The sequence below is a fragment of the Pseudopodoces humilis genome, chromosome 7, assembly GCF_049639895.1.
Source record: "Pseudopodoces humilis isolate 2021_Gansu_Grassland_sample_001 chromosome 7, ASM4963989v1, whole genome shotgun sequence".
In the NCBI taxonomy this organism is placed as follows: Eukaryota; Metazoa; Chordata; class Aves; order Passeriformes; family Paridae; genus Pseudopodoces; species Pseudopodoces humilis.
This window is the reverse complement of record NC_142206.1, coordinates 61,787,985-61,807,361: the sequence shown is the minus strand read 5'-3', so window position 1 is coordinate 61,807,361 and position 19,377 is coordinate 61,787,985. Positions and strand designations below refer to the sequence as shown.

General features: G+C 49.1%; 1 protein-coding gene across 2 annotated transcripts in view; it reads right to left on the bottom strand.

Annotated features, from left to right (window-relative positions):
• The window catches only part of MDGA2 (MAM domain containing glycosylphosphatidylinositol anchor 2), a 194,245-nt gene that overhangs the window by 63,781 nt on the left and 111,087 nt on the right, over positions 1-19,377 (bottom strand). For both annotated transcript variants that reach the window (XM_014257436.2, XM_088057569.1), the window contains one exon: positions 7,370-7,699. In XM_014257436.2, coding sequence (XP_014112911.2) covers positions 7,370-7,699 — 330 coding nt within the window. The remainder of the gene's footprint in view (positions 1-7,369; positions 7,700-19,377) is intronic.

The following is a 19,377-nucleotide window of genomic DNA, read 5'->3' as shown; positions in this document are numbered from 1 at the left end:
GAGCCCTGTGTGGATCAGGAAAAATCCTGGATTTGTCCTTTTCCAGCCTGTGCAGTGGATCTGCTCCCGGCTGGGACTGTTTGGATCCAAGCCTTTCCCAGCTGGATGGATGCTGGAGGCTCCTCCAACCCTGCTCCTGGCACCTCAGGCTTTCCTGGGAATCACAACCTGCCCTGGCTCAGGGATTCACTGCCCGCGAGGGATCACAGCCCTGGGATGAGATCCCTGCTATCCTGAGATCCCTGTGATCCCGATATTCCAAGGGCAAGGCCCTGCTCCGACCCACACAGCTCTGCTGCAGCCCCAGAGGGGCTCCCAGAGGGAGTTTTCCCTCTGGAAATTGTCCATGTGGATCCATCCCTGGACACGCGGTGCTGGCGGCCTCTTCCAGACTCCAACATTTCCAGGCTGTGCCAGAGCAAAGGGTTGGAGTTATCCAATCCCAGCCTCAGGAATCAGCGGTTCCAGCTGGGACAAGGGAGGGAACTCGGGAAAAACACGGGAAGCGTGTCCCTGTTTGGAGAGGGGGGGTAAAAAAGCGACAAAAATCCCCGGTGCAGGTGCAGTAATTCCCACTCTTTTCCCATTGGTTTTTCCCTGAAAAAAGCAGAGATAACAGCACGGCAAAAAGCCGCGCCTGGCTGAGATAAGGAGCACCACCAGGAGGGTGGTGACAGCTGATAAGAGAGGCCCTGTCAGTGTCCCAGATGGAAAGATCCCCTCAAATCCCTGACTCCTGGGCTCCCGTGGCATCTCGCAGCGCCTGTCACTGCCAGGCGGCCGGGAGCTCATTACGGCTCCAGGGATTTATTCACGTTGCTCCTGGAAGCAGCAGAGGGGACAGGAGAGACGAGGCCATCCGTTAGGATGAAGAATTCCAGGTGCAATGCCATCAATCCCAAGCCTGGCTGCAGCTCCGGGTCACATTTGGGTAACGGCAAGGTCCCACCAAGAATTTCTCCGTCCCCATTTATGGCTCCAGCTCCCCCCCAGTTTAGATCCTGATCCTCCACTCTCTAATTAGGGGGAGAAAAAGCCCCAGACCTTTGCTCAAGGATGAAGAATTCCAGGGGCAATGCCATAAATCTGAAGCCTGGAGACAGCTCTGGGCCACATTTGAGGAACAGTGACCAAAACAATGAGGTCCCACCAAGAATTTCTCCGTCCCCCACCCCATTTATGGCTCCAGCTCCCCCTAAATTTAGATCCTGATTCTCTACTCTCTAATTAGAGGGAGGAACAACCCCCAACCTTTGTGCAGGGATGGGTTTTGGCAGGGTTTCTCCTTTTCAGCCCAGCTGTTTATTGTCACAACCTCCCAGGTATTTAATTATCTCTGAGCTGTCTGTTCCACTGGCAAATGGAGCTGGAATTAGCAACAGGCTGGAAAAAAATAAATCCCAGGTTTTGGGGAACGGTGAGACAGCAGCCTGGGCACGTGGGATTTGTGTCCATGAGCAATCCAGATCAAAAGGATTGAGGTGAAAGGATTAATTTGAAGGTTTTCTTCCCAAAGATATAGGGAGACCTCAGGAGCAGGGAATGGTGAGTCGGGGTGAGCAAGGTTAGAAATGGAGAATCATGGAATTGTTCAGGTTGGAAAACCTTCTGAGATCTTCGAGTCCAACAGTTCCACGGCCACCACTGCCCCATGGACCCAGGTGAATCCACAGGGATCTGAAATCCCTCCAGGGATGGGGATTCCACCCCTGCCCTGAGCTGGACAACCCTTTCCAGGCAGGAATTCTCCCCTCCTGGCACAACTTGAGGCCGTCCCTTCTCTTTCCACCGCCTGTGCAAAGATGAGCAGGCAGAGGCGGGTCCTGAGGCTCGAATCCATTGGGAAAGGCGCAGGGATGAGCCAAGGATGTGCCAGCGAGGTGCTGCCGGTGGGATGGGCAGGGAGGATGTCCCCAGCTGTGCCAGCTGCTGTCTCCCAGCAGGTGCTGCTGTGGCACAAGGAGAGCCCTGGAGGGCTCAGCCTCTTCCCGAGGCATCCCAGGGCTCCTGCAGCTCCAGAGGGAAGGAAGGGCAGCTCTGCCCCTGCTTTGCAGAATGGAAAGTTACCTAAATCCTAGATGGAAACAAGAAGTGTTCCCTTATTCCTGCAGCTGGGAGCAGATCCACTGCCCAGGCTGGAAAAGGACAAATCCATGATTTCTCCTGACCCTGACTGGAAACAGGAAATGTTCCCTTATTCCTGCACCCAGAAGCTTTAAAATAAATTCACACTCTCAGCAGTTTCCTGGAGGGTGACACCTGGAGAAAAAAAGGCTCTGATGACACCTGGAGAACAAAAGGCTTTGGTGACACTCAGAGGACAAAAGGCTCTGGTGACACCTGGAGAAGGCAAAGCTCTGGTGACACCTGGAGAACAAAAAGCTCTGGTGACACTCAGAGGACAAAAAGCTCTGGTGACACCTGGAGAACAAAAAGCTTTGGTGACACACAGAGGACAAGAAGCTCTGGTGACACTCAGAGGACAGAAGCCTTGGTGGCACTCCAGTAGCACCGATTTAAAGCCACATGGTCACCCTGTGAGTGGGCAGTGGCCTGTGGTGAGCAGGATCTGATCTCTGTCCAACCAGGTTTTAAATCAAACATCTGAGACCTCCCCAGGCTGCTGATCCAGCGCAAGCTGAGGTGGCAGGAGGTCACTGCTCTCCTGTCCTCTGAGTTCTGCTCCCCAGACATTCCTGTCACTGGAAAACCAGACAGGAACTCTTCCAGCTGCTCTCCTGTGGCATTTCCAGAGTAATTCCAGAGGATCCATGGTCCAGCACGGTCTAGAGGAGGATGGGGACAGGACAAGACAGCCATTTATAAGAAAAAACCCCAAAACAACAATTTCCTGAGCCTAATACGTTCGTTCCTTGTGTATTCGTGGTGTTTTTAGTTCTACTCGAGCTCTCTGAAGTCCTGATGGATCAAATTCCAGCTTAATTAACGGATCAGACGGATTAATTAAATGCCAGAGAGCCGCTGGCAGAGGCAAGAAGCTGCAGACAGAGAAATCCTTCAGAGGCGCTCTGATCCCGTTAAAACGTCCCTGCCCATCGAGGCGGGATGGATCCCTTCCCAAAGTATTCCATGGTTCCAGGACAATCAGAGGTGGACAAGAAGCCCCTACAAGTGGTGGCATCACTGCTGAGCTCTTCCCTGGGGATTTTGGGGGGCTGCTGTCACTTCCGTATCCTTGGGAGCCTTCGGGAAACCGTTTCCTTGGAGCAACCCCTGTCAGCGACAGGGAAAAATCCTGGGAAAATGTGGCCAGGCTGCTCCACATGGATTCATCCTAATAATTAGGATCAAGCAGAGCAAAGGAGTGTTTGAGCAGCACATCAAGAAATCATCCAAACTGGAGATCACCCAGAGAGAACCTCCCCAAGGAGCTGTTGGAATTCTCATTATCCAAGGAATTCAAACCCAGCCTGGCTCAGGAATATTGAGGAATCCGCGCTGTGCCGGCTGAAGGGAGAACAAAGTTATTTGTGTGTCCTACTTCTGCAATATTTATGAATTTGAAGGGCTGAGTGGCCGGGATTAATCATCCTCTGCCCGAGAGCTGCAGTTTGGGCCCAGCTCATGATTCACGGCCTGACGCGATGCTGGAGTTAAGACAGGGCTGAGCCGGGGCACAAAATGGATTTGAGGAAGATCATTCCGCCCGGGAAGGGCAGCGAGGGATAACAAGTCCTGAGGGATAATTGTGCTGCTGCTGTCTGTAAACAGAGGCTGGAACTGCTCAGCTGCTCTGGGTTTTTGGGAGAAATGTTGGGGAACGCCGAGGAGCTGCTGCTGGAAGAGGTGAGAGAAGAGCCCGAGGAGAGATTTGCTGATCCAGGAAAATGATTGGAAAAGCAGCTGAAGCCAAGAAAACTCCGGAGAATTTGCTTTACCCTTTCCATGGCTTTTCATCCCCATGGAAGAGGGTCCATCAAGGCACTGGTGAGGAAGGGAAATGGAATTCCTGTCAGGAATTCCTGGCTGGATTTCACGGGTGCTTTCCCGTCATTCCAGCTCCTGTGTCCCCCCAGGCAAGGTCCCAATTCCAAAGGGGAAATTCCATGTTTTCTGGGGCACAAACCAGTCCTAAGTGCACATGAGGACGCAATATCCACCATGGATTTTATGGAATCACAGAATCCTTTAAACTGGAAAAGCCCTCCAAGATCACCAAGTCCAACCATCAACCAGCACCGTGGCCACCACCAGCCCCAAGTGCCGCATCCACACATTCCCTGAACGTTTCCAGGGAAGAGAACTCCCCTGCACAGCCTTTCCACCCTTTCTGAGAAGGAATTTTCCCTGAGATCCAATTTAAACCATCTCTGTGGCCGTTTCCTCTCACCCTGAAGTGATGGCGAGGCCTTGGACAAAGAGTCCAGTCCTGAGGGCTGGGATGATCCTCATTTTTGGACAAAAACTCTGCCCAGGCAGGGAAATAATTCCAGGATCAGTGCCTGGAAGCCAGCAGTAAAGCCCTAAACCACCACCTTGCTCTGCAGCCAGGGGAAAGAGGAACATTTAAAAGCCAGAACATGCAGAGCCAGCAGCAAATTAGGGAAATGAATTCCAGCGCTTTTGCAGGAGCCGTGCCAAGGAGCACCCACGGATGAGGAGAACCACGGGATGAGGAGTCCATCCTCTGCCACGCCCAGGGTGTCAGCTCCCAGAAATCCTGCTGGAATCAATCCGGGATTTATCCCAGAGAAATCAGATTTCCCAAGGGAAAACAGAGCAGGACAGGAAGGAGCTCCCACAGATGGAATTAAGGAAAACTCCGCACATTAAGCACAAAAAGGGAACTATAAAAGACAAAGATATTTAACAAAATACGGCGTTTTTCTGTCCCTCCTGCTCCTGCTCCTTCCCAAGATAAATTCCAAGGATAACAGCTCACCAATCCCATCCATTTGCTGCAATAACCAAAGGCCTCTGTTTCCTGAGGGCGCCGACAACGGACAACGATCCGCTCTGGACGGTGCTTAAGGTTTACAAATATCTTAATTAGCCACTAATTACCTCCCAAACCCCACATCCTCGTTATGCAACCGGCTGTGATTCCAACAAACATTCCGAGCTGGAATCAAGGTCTCTTTCATGTCTCATCAAAGCAGGAACAGGATGACCAGAGGACTCCTGTGGCACCACCAGATCAAGGCTGCAGGTCCTGGAACAGCAGCCTGCAGCTCTAATTAATTCATTATTTAATCGAGAGCTGATTAGCTTGACAGGGAAGCCCTTTTCATATCGCAGAGCCTCACACGGAGCAGTTCTCCAAGAATTTCTCTGCCTGGATGTAGCAGAATTTATGGAAAGCCAAATTTCTCCCTAGAAGTGTTGGAGCAAGATGGGATAGAGGAAGGTGGCCCCTCAAAGATCCCTTCCAACCCAAGCAGTTCCACGATTCCACAATTCCACAATTCCACGATTCCATGATTTCATGAGACCTGGAGGCCTCCAGGCTGCCCTGGGGATCCAAAAATCTGTGTCCTGCTGCGGGGTGTTCCCATCCTGAGGTGGCACAAGCTCAGCACACCCTCAGGCTCATCCTTGTTGGATGTTTTTCCACGTGGGACATCTGGCTGTGCCCACACACGGGGTGGGAATGAGCCACAGGAAGGACTCCCTTAGGAAAAGAGGGATCAGCGCTTCCGCCAGACCTGCCTGTGGCATTTCAGAGCAGCAAAACCAGAGAATAAAGGAAAATACCCCCAAATAACAAATCTCTTCCCTGCTCAGTGATGTCTCCAGGGAAAAGGTGGAAAGGGGATGAGCCAGCAGGGAAAAACGCTGATTTTTGGGAATAGAAGCAGTGCCCTGACACAGAGCAAACCATCCCAATCCCAAAGCTGATTCTTCCTGCTTCAATCCAATATTTGAGGCAGAGGAAAAATCCCTGGCACAGGCTGACACCCTCTGATCCACCTCTTCTTTTTTCGCTTACCACAAACCCACTTTATCGAGGTTTTTGCTGCTTTTTTAACATCTCGGTGCTTTTTTAGCATCTTCTGCCTCTAGGTTTCCATGACATGATCCCACATCTCCCGAAAAACCCAGCCTGGCTCTCAGTAACGTTTGCCCAGGGTGGGTTTTATGGATGACAGGGCTTTTCTAGGGCAGATATTCCACGTTTGAGTCTCGATTCCCACTCTTCCCTGACCTATTTTATTGAGATATGGGGGGAGCAGCGAGGGGATTACTTCAGGTCCATTTATGTAAGATACTCAGGACATAAATCCCTGGTTTTCCTGCTGAACATGTCAAGGGGAGAAAAAAAAAAAAATATTCCCGATAAACATGAGCCATTCCAGAACCACACATCCCTTCCCAACCTCCTGGAGAATTCATGGATTCATGGATCTCCTCCTTCCTTAGGATTTGACACAGCCCCTCCTGCCCCACTCCGGGAGGAGCTGCACAAACACCAGGAAGAGGAAATTCCCCCCCATCCATCCCAGACATCCAGAGGGACGTTAATAAATGCCTGCAAGTCCTGGCATTTGGGAAATGTGTTTGTGCCTGGGCCTTCTGTTCCTAATTAGCAGAGCAGTAATGAATCTTGATGAATCAGTAATGACCTTCAAAGCACTGCAACTATTTCAGCTTCCACTTGGCTGGGTAATGAAGTCATTCCAAGAGCAGAATTCCTGCTCGGATGCTAAAAAGGCTGAGCTCAAATTCCATGTTCTCTTCCCCCTTTTCCTTATTTTCTGGAGCGTTCCAGGACGGGAAATTTAAGAGGTGACAGAATTCATCATTTCCTGCAGGGATTGTGGCGAGCTGACAGGAAAGGCCAACTAATAGAAGTTTCCAGGAAATCCCATCAGTTTTCCCAAGGATTCCCAAGGAAGTCCAGGGAATTCAGTAGTTCTTGGATGCATGAGTGCACACACAGAACTGTTTGCTCCACCTGGGCAGGCAGGTGACAAAGTTTGCATGGAATGCACATCCATCATTCCAAAGTTGGCTTTTTTCCTCTAAGAATCCTCCTGGTTCTTTTCCTCATAGTAAAATCATGGAATCATGGAATGGATTGGGATACAACAGACATTAAATCTCATCCAGTGCCACCCCTGTCCCAGGCTGCTCCAGCCCCAATGTCCAGCCTGGCCTTGGGCACTGCCAGGGATCCAGGGGCAGCCACAGCTGCTCTGGCAATTCCAGCCCAGCCAGCAATTCCCAATTCCCAATCTCCCATCCATCCCTCTGGCAGTGGGAGCCATTCCCTGTGTCCTGTCCCCAGTTCCTGATGAACATTCCCTCCCCGGAGCCCCTGGAATGCGCTGGGAGGTCTCCACACAACCTTCTCCACCACGGGGCTTCTTCACCCACCCAAACCCCAGCCCGAGGAGCTGCTCCTCACCTGTGCTGCTGGAGATGTTGACATCGATGCTGATGTCCGAGATGCCGCCTCCCTTGAGGGACGCCACGCACGTGTAGGTCCCGAAATCCGTGAACTTCAGGTCGATGATGTCCAGGTTGGTGGTGCCGGGGGAGACGTCGGGGTCGGTCTGGGTGATCACCATCCTCTCCGAGCTGCGCAGGGGCCGCCCGTTCTTGAACCAGCTGAAGGTGAGCTCCTCCGAGGGGATGGCCTCCACCTGGCACGAGATCTTCACCTCCCGCCCGATCTGGATGTTGTCATCTTTGTGGTATGGGTCAGGGGTGATCCAAAAGCGTCCTTTTTTTAAGGCTGAAACACCAAAAAAAGGAACAGTTTTCTGTAATAAAGCAGAAATCTGGCTTCACTGGAGGCCTAAATATGGTTTTTAAAGGGGCTGCAGCCATAGGATTTGATTTTATTCCCAGGAATCTGCGCAGCACCAACTCGGAATCACAAGCTGGAAACTGGCACAGGATTGAACTCTGAGACATGAGCTGAGCTTTTTTTTGTGGCTAAGTAAGGGAGATATCAGGTGGAGATTTTATTTGATTTTAGGATGAAACACTGGCACAGGTTCCCTAGAGAGCCAACGGATGCTCCATCCCTGGAAAAACTCAAGGCCAGGCTGGACATGGCTTGGGACAGCCTGGCATGGTGGAAGGTGTCCTTGCTCATGGGATGGAATAGGATGAACTTGAAGGTTTCTTCCCACCCCAATAACTCTGGGATTCTTTGGTGGAACCCCTAACCCTAAACCTAACCCTAACCTTAGGATCTTCCAAAGCTCGTGTTAAAACACATGGATAATTTTCCCCCAGAATCCCAAATCCTGATTAAATTCCGTCATGGATAATGCAGCTCTGAAGTGCTGTCACCTCCATAATGGAAAATAGGAAGTGCCAGCACCTAAATTGGGCTGAGCTGCTGCCAACCGAAATAATTCCTGAGATTTCAGGGATTGTTTTCCATCTCTGGAGAGATTTCCAGGCTTTTCCTCATCCCTGTCCTTTCAGAGCACCAGAAAAGGGGAACCATCACCCTAAAATCACTGATACAACCAGTGAGGTCACCTCAAATCCATCTGGAATCTCTCCTGCATCCAAGACTATTCACACCTCCACTACAAATCCAATTAATTCTCTACCTCCCACCAGAGATAAGGAAATCTCGAGGTTCCAGATGGGAAATTTTGGAGGGAAAACCTACACAGGGACACAGCATCTCTGGAAAACCTCATTTCCCACCATCTTCCTCCTAAAGGAGCATCTTATCCTGGCATTCCATCCTCAGTCTCCAAGAACAAAATTTTCCTGCATCTCACTCAACTCAGATTTCATTAAATGAACCCAAAACTCCCCCAAAATCCCATCCCCATTGACATCAAGGACCTGAGGGTTGGGATGATCCTGATTTTTGGGAGAATGCATCAGGATCAGCCACTTAACCTCTCCTGCGCACAGCTTTTTGAAGAACTGAATGTAAAATGCTCCTGACACAATCCTAAAATCCCTTCTTTCCCAAGAGCTGTGCCAAAGGATGTCTGTAGGTCTAGCCAAGCTTTTTTTCCATCCGGATGGAAAAGAAAACAAAAATACTGATTAGAAATTGTACAAATCCCCAGGCTGGGTGGAAGGACTGAAGATAAAGATTGATATCCACCTTTCATGGTGATTTCTTCTGCTAGGTTTCCCAATTCCCTGGGTTTCTCTCCCCGTTCTCTCTGTCCTGGATCCATTTCACAGAATTCCACAATGGTTTGGGTTGGGAGACACCTTAAATCCCATCTGATTTCCACCCATTCCATGGGCAGGGACAGCTCCCACTGTCCCAGGCTGCTCCAGCCCCAATGTCCAGCCTGGCCTTGGACACTGCCAGGGATCCAGGGGCAGCCACAGCTGCTCTGGCAATTCCAGCCCAGACAGCAATTCCCAATTCCCAATCTCCCATCCATCCCTGCCCTTTGGCACTGGGAGCCATTCCCTGTGTCCTGTCCCTCCATCCCTTGTCCCCAGTCCCTCTCCAGCTCCCCTGGAGCCCCTTCAGGCCCTGGAAGGTTCTAGAGATTCCATACTTTAGACAGTACTAAAAAATCTCCGCCTGCTCCATCCACGGGGTGGTGAAAATTTGAATTCAGACTCAGTTTTGTTTATTCCGACTCAGTTTCATTAGTTCCAGCTCCATTTTGCTTATTCAAACTCAATTTTGGCAATTCAGGCTCAATTTTGCTAACTCAGACTCAATGTTTGGTAATTCCGTATCTCCTTGAGCAACGCAACTCTTTGGGACTTGCAAATTCCACGCTGGATGAGCGCTCCCTGGAAAAGAATTTACACTTCCAGAACCGGGAAAAGAATTCACATTTATTTATTTACTTGGTTGTCTTTTCGAAGTTGGGGGGAAAGCCTGAATTTGAGCTATTTACCCTCATTCCCACAGGGTAGGAGAGGCTTCTTCCATTGAGGAAGGCAAACTTTTTAAGGAGAGAATGGAAAATTTGGTGTTTTTCTAGGAAAAGCATCATTTTGGATGCTGCTCCCTAGTTCTAACCACATCTTGAAGTATCCAATGGGTTGACTTTATTTATTCATTTATAATTTAAGTTATTTACATTATTCATTTACTTATATTTACTCAAGGAAGTTTCATGGCTTTAATCAAGATGGAATTTTTTTCACTTTTCCTCACTGAGCAGTTCTCCTTCCCTTGGGAAAGCCTCAGCCAATTCCCAGGAATCAGCACTACCGAGTCGGAATCACGAGGATGAACCAGTTGGAAACTGCCACGGAATTAAGCTCTGAGGCACGAGCTGAGCTTTTTTTTTTTGTGTGGAAATAACAGCTCAAACAATGCTTACACACACAAAACCCCTCAATATTTTATGCAGATCCTTTTCAGGCAGGGGAAAACCAAAAAAGAAAAAAATCGATGGGCACGACCAGAGCGACGTTTCAGCCCAAATTAGTTGCTCATAACCTCAATAAACTATTTTTATTTCTGAGTTTTCAGCAGTTTCTCCTGCCTAGGACTGAACAAAGTCTAGCAGGGAAGTCAGGGTAACTTTCCTTTGTGGAAAAACAACAATTCCAAGGTAAGAAAAGGGGGCAGAACCTCAAAATTTGGATCAAAGCTGTTTTTTGCCAGCAGAAAGGGGGTTGGAACTGGATGGTCTTTAAGGTTCTTCCAACCCAAACCATTCCATGACTCTGCATGAGGCTCCCAAAATCCCTTCAGACCTTCCTGATTTCAACCACGTTGGGAACACCGGAGTTGAGCTTGATACAAAACCACCAGGTAAAGGAAAAGGAGTTTTTGTATAATTTCCTCCATCCAGCAATCCATTAAAACCATGGCTTGGATTTTCCTCATTTGTAGATTCCTGGACCTCCGTTTCCAGGAGGAAATTCCCAGGAGGGCATTCCAAAATACCAAGAAAATTGAGCCATGCCATGGATTTTGTGTCATCAGTTACATTTTAGGCATTGCTGAGAAGTTTCCACGGGGTGAGACACAAAAATAGAAGAGAAATATGAGGTTAAGGGGTTTTCAGGCAGGCAGAGATGAGGGGGAATGGTTACAAATGAGATAAATGGTTATGAAAGAGATTTAATGGGATGTTGGGAAGGAATTCCTGGCTGGGAGGGTGGGGATGGGGATGGGAAGGAGTCGGGAGTGCCCATGGCCAGGTTGTGGATTGGGGCTTGGAGCAGCCTGGGATAGTGGGAGGGGTGCATGGAATCATCTTTAAAGCCACTTCCCACCCAAACCATTCCAGGACTCTCTGATTAACCAGGAAAACGTGGGCGACGCTGCTGCAGACCCTTCCCAGCAGATTTTTGGGAACGCCACCGGCACACGGAGCTCCGAAGGAGCAGCAAATGTGCAAATAAATCTGTAACTGTTCTTTGAGACTCAGCAAAGTGCCAGCCTCGCTCCGAAGAGGCCCCAAAGAATGAGGATGTGATCAAAACAACCCGAGATGAAACAACTTTTGTCCTCAAACTCCTCACAAACAGTCCCTGCCCTCCCTCATTAATTATATTTTCAAAGTAACAAAATGCAGTTCAGGATCTCAAGCAAGGCCTATTTGCATTCATCAGGTTCAGCTGGATTTTTCCCACCCCCCCCCCCCGATCAACCCCAAATTTTCCTTTAATGCCTCAGAACGTTCCTGCCTCACCATTTTCCAGTTTCCTCAAACACTGCCATTAAATATGTCGAGTTCTGCACCATTTTCTGCCCCATTTTTAGGCTTTGACACAGGAATTGTGGACCCCTGGCTGCTTCCCAGGTGGATACAGGACACAGGGAATGCTGAGATTTGGGGTTGCTGATGGTTCTGTCTGTGTTTAACCTGTGACAACAGGGCCATGGAGCAGCAAAACCCCAAATTTCTGATTTTAACCATCACTTCCCAGAGGAGGTTTGGAGTCATTTCCGTTCTTCCCCTTCACTTTTTGTCAGGGATTTTGTTTTGACCCATTCACAGTGAGCAAGAGGAGAACTTCACCCAAGCAGATGTGGAGCCCGGCATGGTCCTGGAGCAGATCTGGGAGGTTTGGAGAGCTCAGAATCCAACCTGGCCCTGAGCACCCAGAATGGAAATTTCCCATATTCCATCATACCCAGCCCCACCTCACTTCCAGGATCCCCCAAAATCACTGGGAGTTCTGTGATCTCCTGGATCTCACTGTGAGCTGGGTCAGAGAAACCAGGAAACCTTTCCTGGTGTCCAGGTGTCACTGATCCCTTCCCGTTTCCTTCTCACCTGTGGGGAAAACCAGTTTGTGATCCTGGGAAAGATTCTCCGCTTAATTTTTAGGGACAATGGACTGCAGAGAAACAGCAAGGAAATGGCCAAAGATCCCAGAATTTGACCCAGGGTGGATTGGGTTGGAAATCCAGTCCCAACCCCATGAACAGGGACACCTTCCACTGTCCCAGGTGGCTCCAAGCCCAATCCAGCCTGGCCAAACCGTCCTGGAATGATGTGATAATGGATGAAACAACAAAATCTTCTCCAGTATCCCACATGGGAGGAGCCCTGCATTCCATATTTATTTTTATCTGGAATTTCAGCCTAAATGGATCCATTTGCTGCCCGAACCCCTCATTCCCACTGAATAAAAACCCAAGGAAATCCTTCCCTGCTGTCTGGGCAGTAACTTGTCCACTGCTATCAAATCAAGAAAAGGAAAATCCAAGTTTTTATCCCAAGCTCTGAAGAGACACCAAGTTTTTGTTTATATTGGCTGTGGGCAAAAAAGTTGGGTCTGTCTTCAACATTCTCCAGGATTCCCTTAAACGCCATTATCCAAACAATTTAACAACTGTCCAAAAGATCTTTTCCACTGGTGATTATCCCAGTGTGGTCATTAAACTTAATTCTTTACATGAAAATACCATTTTGACATTGTTCAGCACATGAAGAACAGCAAAAACTCGGATTTGTTGTTGCCAAAGCTCGCATTTGCTGTCATGGACCAAGAAATATTGGAGAGGAAAATTACGGAGAGGAAATTACAGATTTCTGGCTTAATTGTAAAACTTAATTATGAATTGAAGAGCAAAACCACACCCCAAATAATAGAGTTTGTGGATATCAGCTCTGCATAATCAAAGTGTAGCACAGAACTCCAGAATTATTTGGGTTGGATGAGTCCGTAAATCCCAATCCCAGCCCTGCCATGGCAGGGACAGCTCCTGCTGTCCCAGGCTGCTCCAGCCCCAATGTCCAGCCTGGCCTTGGGCACTGCCAGGGATCCAGGGGCAGCCACAGCAAATCTGGGAATTCCAGCCCAGCCAGCAATTCCCAATTCCCAATCTCCCATCCATCCCTGCCCTCTGGCACTGGGAGCCATTCCCTGGGTCCTGTCCCTCCATCCCTTGTCCCCAGTCCCTCTCCAGCTCTCCTGGAGCCCCTTCAGGCCCTGCAAGGGGCTCTGAGCTCTCCCTGGATCCTTCTCCTCTCCAGGTGAGCATTCCCAGCTCCTGGAGCAGCTCCAGCCCTCGGAGCATCTCCATGGCCTCCTCCCACACATCCACACCTTCCTTGTCCTGAGAAGCCCAAACCTGGATGCAATTCCGGTCATAAGGACCAATCTGGGTTGGGAGGAAATCTAAAATAATTCCAAAATCATTAAAAAAATAGAGTAATTAAATAAATAGTCCAAGTTTTTAGATTCCACTTGGACCAGTCTCAAATTCCTTAAATTGGGCATTTAGAATCATGGAATTATCCAGGTTGGAAAAGTCCTCTGAGATCACCAAGTCCAACCATCCACCAGCACCACCCCTCTGGTCACCACTAAACCTTGTCCTGATCCGCACATTTTGGGCATAATTCCGTGGATTGTGACTCCATCCCACCCTTGAGCAGCCTCTCCCAACACTCCCCAAGCCACAAGGAAAGGACTCAGATAACCGGGAAAACGCCCCTTCCCGAGCGCTCCCTTCGCATCCCAAGACAGGCCTGAAGCAAATTCCTGCTAAAAAAAGCCCCACATTCCCAACATTTCAGCACCAGCTCCTTCCGCTCCTGTCAACATGGTTTGAGCTGGAAGATTTTGAAATCCTGAACTTCCAGCAGCTCTCCGAACAATTAAGATGTCAAACGTCTTCTCCTAAAGCATCTCCAAACTTTTTAATATCAAGTAATTATTTGGCACTTCCAAGGCCAGATGCATTCCCACTTCCAATTTAAATGCAAATCCCAGGGAGAGACTTCAGGTTTTGTCTCCACTTTTAGAAACCGCTGCTAATTTTGCGAAGAAAAGGATTTTTTTTATTCCTGTTTCTCCTTGCGCTCGGTTTAATTAGCTCCCGGCTCCTTCAGAGCTGCTCTTTCGAAGGAGGGGGAGGTTTGGATTCCTTTTAATGATGAAAATTTCAGTTTACAACTTGCTCCAAATCTGATCCGTTAAAGAGATGAAGGCGAGATCAAAGGGGGAGAAGCTCAGCGTGGTTCCTCTTTTAACGGCTTTTAGAAGGAAAGATTCTACAGAAATCGGCTGCACCGGGAGAAAAGACGTTGGGGGTTGGGAATAAATGATGTCCAAGATCTCTTCCAGCACAAACCATCCTGTAATTCCTAGAAATATCCAGGTGGGATTGAGCTCAGGAGGTTCCTTCTCTGGTCTCCAGCTCACGCCAGGTGGTTTTCCAAGGCCTGAAGACCTCCAAGGATGGAAATTCCAAAACCTCCCATCCTTAGCTCCCAGGAAAAGCCAGGAGCTGTCCCAGTGGTGTCACTGGGTTTGGAGACAGAAATTGCCGTGTCCTTCCATTTTTCCTGATGGAAAGACGTTTCCTCCCTGATTTTAAGGGGATACAGATGATGGATCGTAGATGAGATCCCAACAATTCACGTGAGAGTGAAATTCCAAAATCCGCAGGAATTTGACTGAGAAGAAACAGGGACAACTTAGCAGCTGGAATTTGGTCACTTTTAAAACCTCAAGCAGAACAAAAAGGGGGGAAAAAAGCCCAAATTTTTCCTAAGCTGCAAAATCCCAGCTTGCCAAGACATGGACGCGTGGCCGGAACAGCGGATTGGGGCTGCCCCATCCCACAAGAAAATGGGAATTCAGGGGTCTTGCCACAAGCCAGACAAGAATTGGAATATAAATAAAACCCTTCAGACAAGCTGTCACAACCCCCAGTGTGCTCTGCACTTGCCAAACAAATTACAAAATCTTGGAATGTTGCAGCTGGATGTTTTCCAGGGCCTTTACAAAGTTTAATTCTTGTGCTAAAGCTGTCCCAAAAAAAAAAAAAAAAAAAAAAAAAAAAAAGCCTTGCTGAGTTTTCCTGCCCCAAAGTGATCCGCTGGAAATCTTCCCTCTTTTCTTTATCCATGAAACTCAGCTCTTCTCCCAGTCCCAGAGGGAACCCCAGCATTCCCAAGGTTTGCACACTGGATTATCCCTATTCCTGCTTTTGGGATGGCTCAGCAGCTTTGCTGGAGTTCAGGATTTCCTTAGAGCCTGGATTTCTTCCAACATGGGATGCATTTCACTCCAACACTTTCTCTCCCACTCTTAAATATCTCAAAACTACATCAGGATCCTATAAAAATTCCCAAAATTATTTATCAGACAGGGGAGAGACCTAAAAATCCCAGTCCCAGTTACCTGACACAGCAGGAAAAGTCTCTTAAAACACATTTCAAGGGCAGTAAAGCACCTTGGGAATATCAGAAGGAACCACTGTGAACTCATCCTTTTCCTCTTGGTTTCCTCCCCCTCCAAGAGGAGAAAAAAACTTGGAAAAATGAAACATTTTCTCTGCCAAAAAGAAAATGTTGGTAAAAGTACCCAGATCTTGTCGTGTGCTATCAGCCAGGATCTAAAACAATATTAATGAACAGCACAAGCCCTGCCAAAACAATTATCAGCTTTAGTAATTAATAACATTAATAACTTCTGCCAATCAAGAAGAAGAATAACCTTTATCCTTGTCTCCAGTGGAATCCCAGGATCACTGAAATTGGAAAATAGTTCCAAGGTCATCGAGCCCTGGCTGTGGCCGATGCCCACCCTGTCCCCAGCCCAGAGCTCCGAGTGCCACCTCCAGCAATTCCTGGGACACCTCCAGGGATGGGCACTGCAAACCTCCCTGGGCACTTCCAAGGCCTGAGCGCCCTTTCCATGGGGAAATTCCTGCTGCTGTCCCCCCTGAGCCTCCCCTGGCCCAGCCTGAGGCCGTTCCCTCTCCTCCTGTCCCTGTTCCCTGGCAGCAGAGCCCGACCCCCCCGGCTGTCCCCTCCTGCCAGGGACTTGTGCAGAGCCACAAGGGCCCCCTGAGCCTCCTTTGCTCCAGGCTCAGCCCCTTCCCAGCTCCCTCAGCAATTCTCCAGCCCCTTCCCAGCTCCCTCAGCAATTCTCCAGCCCCTTCCCAGCTCCCTCAGCAATTCTCCAGCCCCTTCCCAGCTCCCTCAGCAATTCTCCAGCCCCTTCCCAGCTCCCTCAGCAATTCTCCAGCCCTTTTCCCAGCTCTGTTCCCTGCCCTGAACACGCTCCAGCCCCTCCATGTCCTTCCAGAATGGAGGGCTCCAGAACTGGACACAGCCCTCACGGTGCTCCAGCGGTTCCAGCACAGGGGACAATCAGGACAATCCCTTCCCTGCTCCCACACAGTTCCTGATCCAATCCAGTGCCTTTGGCCTCTTTCCCAGCTGGCCACACCCGGGCTCACCTCCGGCCGCTGTCCCCAGCACCCCTGGGACACAACAGGGAAGAAATGTGTGCACCTGAACACAAGGAGAGGGATCAGATGAATCCCATCTCCTGAAATCCACTTGATAAATCCTTCCAGACACGTGGTGCCCAACAGGCTCCTCATGATGTCCCCCAGAGCTGTAAACTCCCTTCAAAATCAAATTCCTGCTCACAAAAATTCCAAGGAGTCCTAATGAAAGGGCACAAGGATCAATAAACCATCTCCATTTTTATAGGAGAGCCTTTTATTAACTCATCCATGACCCTCCAACCTGGGAAGAGCTCACAGGCCTGAGCCCGTGGAAGGTAATAAAAATAAATGGATTTATTCAACTCCAAAGCTCCACTTTTTCCCAGATTCATTCCCAGAGCTGTAAACTTTTAGGGAGCACACTGGGAATTTATGGCTGTAGGAGCTCTCCAGGAGAGGAGATCAGGTTTGTTTGGTTAAAACCTTTTGAAATCCCATCACAGAGGGTGTTTCTCCATGGAGGAGATGTCTGTGGATATTCACCAAGGCCTCTGGAATCCTCCAGCCAGGAAATAAGATGGAAAATCAGAATTATTAAGGCTGGAAAAGCCCTCAGAGATCATCAAGCCAAGGTGTTATCCCAGCACTGCCAAGGCCACCGTGGGCCTACATCCCAAAATTTCTCCCACATGCTGGGAGTTTTTCCCAGGATACAGAGAGGGAAAAACGGATGGCAAAAAAAAAACCCTCCTTCTCCAATTTCATAGAAAATCCAACATTTTAGGATTTTAGAATTCCCAACCAAGCCCAGATGATTCCAGGCAGTGACTGCACGTGCCAGACCCCCATCCCTAAATTTATTCCATTCTCCCACTTGCTGGGAACTTTTTCCAGAATACAAAAAGAAAAAAGGATGGGAAAAAAAAACCAAAAACCTTCTGCCAATTCCACAGAAAACCCAACATTTGAGGATTTTAGCATTCCCAACTATTCCCAGATGATTCCAGGCAGTGACAACATGTGCCAGACCCACATCCCGAAATTCATTCAGTTCTGCTTCCTGGGAGCCCTTCCTAAGATACGGAGAGGAAAGAACGAATGGGAAAAAGCTCCTTGTGCCAGTTTCACCGAAAATCCAACATTTTAGGGTATTAGAATTCCCAGCCAGTCCCAGAAGATTCCTGGCAGTGACCACAAGGCCAGGTGTGCCATCGCTCACCCTCCTGCCAGGAGTGACCTGCTGGGGGACGACCATCAAAAAGTTTTGGGATAAGGAACAGGAAAGCAGAAGGAAGGCAGGTGTGGAGAACAAAACCCTAGGGTTTTAATTTAATTTAAAAAGCAACAAAAGTTCAATAATTTCCCAATCTGAGCTTCCTTCTTCTATTTTTATTCCTTAATTTTTTTTTTTTTTTAGCAGCCACGCCTGCAGTTCGCACACAGATTTTAGAGGGATAATCCAGAGGTACTTCCAGAAATCCTGGCCTTAAAAGGGATTTCCCTGGAGTGCTTTTTGTTCGGGAAGAGCTTTTGTGCCGCTGTTGAGCACGGTCATTATTTTCTATTTCAACTGACAGGGAATCCCACCCCTCGGAAAAATTCACTTCGAGGATGAGGTTTCCACTTCCCAAAAGATGAAAGTCCCACAGGCAGAGTCCAATGGAATTAAAAACGTGCCGCTGCTACAGTGGGAAAGAAGGAGGGATCCGATAAAAATGGGAATTGGAGAGGTCGCTCAGGAGGGAATAAGTGGAACAGAATGTCCAGGAATGGGATGGAGCCCCCATTCCTGCCGGGATTTGAAGCCCTGTGGATGTGGCACTCAGGGACATGGGGCAGTGCTGGGGGATGGTTGGACTCGATGGTCTTGGAGGACTTTTCCAACCTCAACAATTCCATGGTTCCATGATTTTCACACAGACTGAAACCCTTCCCAACTCTGCCAATGCTCTTGATTTTAAGCTCTGGAAAACGTTTCTGTGGCTCTCCCTGTCCCAGTCTGATGTGCAGGTATCCTTCAAAGATGTTATCCAGCATTTTCCTCTCTTACTGGATGGAGGATCCACCTTGGAATCAGAGAATCCTGGAATGGTTTGGGTTGGAAGGACATTAAATCCCACCCAGTGCCACCCCTGCCATGGGCAGGGACACCTCCCACTGCCCCAGGCTGCTCCAGCCCCAATGTCCAGCCTGGCCTTGGGCACTGCCAGGGATCCAGGGGCAGCCACAGCAAATCTGGGAATTGCCCAGCCAGCAATTCCCAGTTCCCAATCTCCCATCCATCCCTGCCCTCTGGCACTGGGAGCCATTCCCTGTGTCCTGTCCCTCCATCCCTTGTCCCCAGTCCCTCTCCAGCTCTCCTGGAGCCCCTTCAGGCCCTGCCAGGGGCTCTGAGCTCTCCCTGGATCCTTCTCCTCTCCAGGTGAACATTCCCAGCTCTTCCAGGCTGGCGCCAGAGGGGCTCCAGCCCTGGAGCAGCTCCGTGGATTCCTCCAGCAGCTCCACACCTTCCTTGTCCCAAGTCCGTCTCCACCTCTGAAGTCAGGTGTGGGTGGCCAGCAGCCACAAAAATAGGAAAACATCCAGAAAAAATTCATGGAGATGCTTCATTCATGGAATGAAGCAGAGACAACAAAGACACACTCGGAAAAGGACACTGAAATTTAGAGAAATTTCGGAACCCTGCTGGTGCTCTGAGGAAATGGAACCTTTTTTTCTGGGTCAGATTGGGGGATTATTTTCAAATCCTGGGATTCGGGGTGCATCTGACACAAGATGGGAGCTCCATTTACCAAATGCTT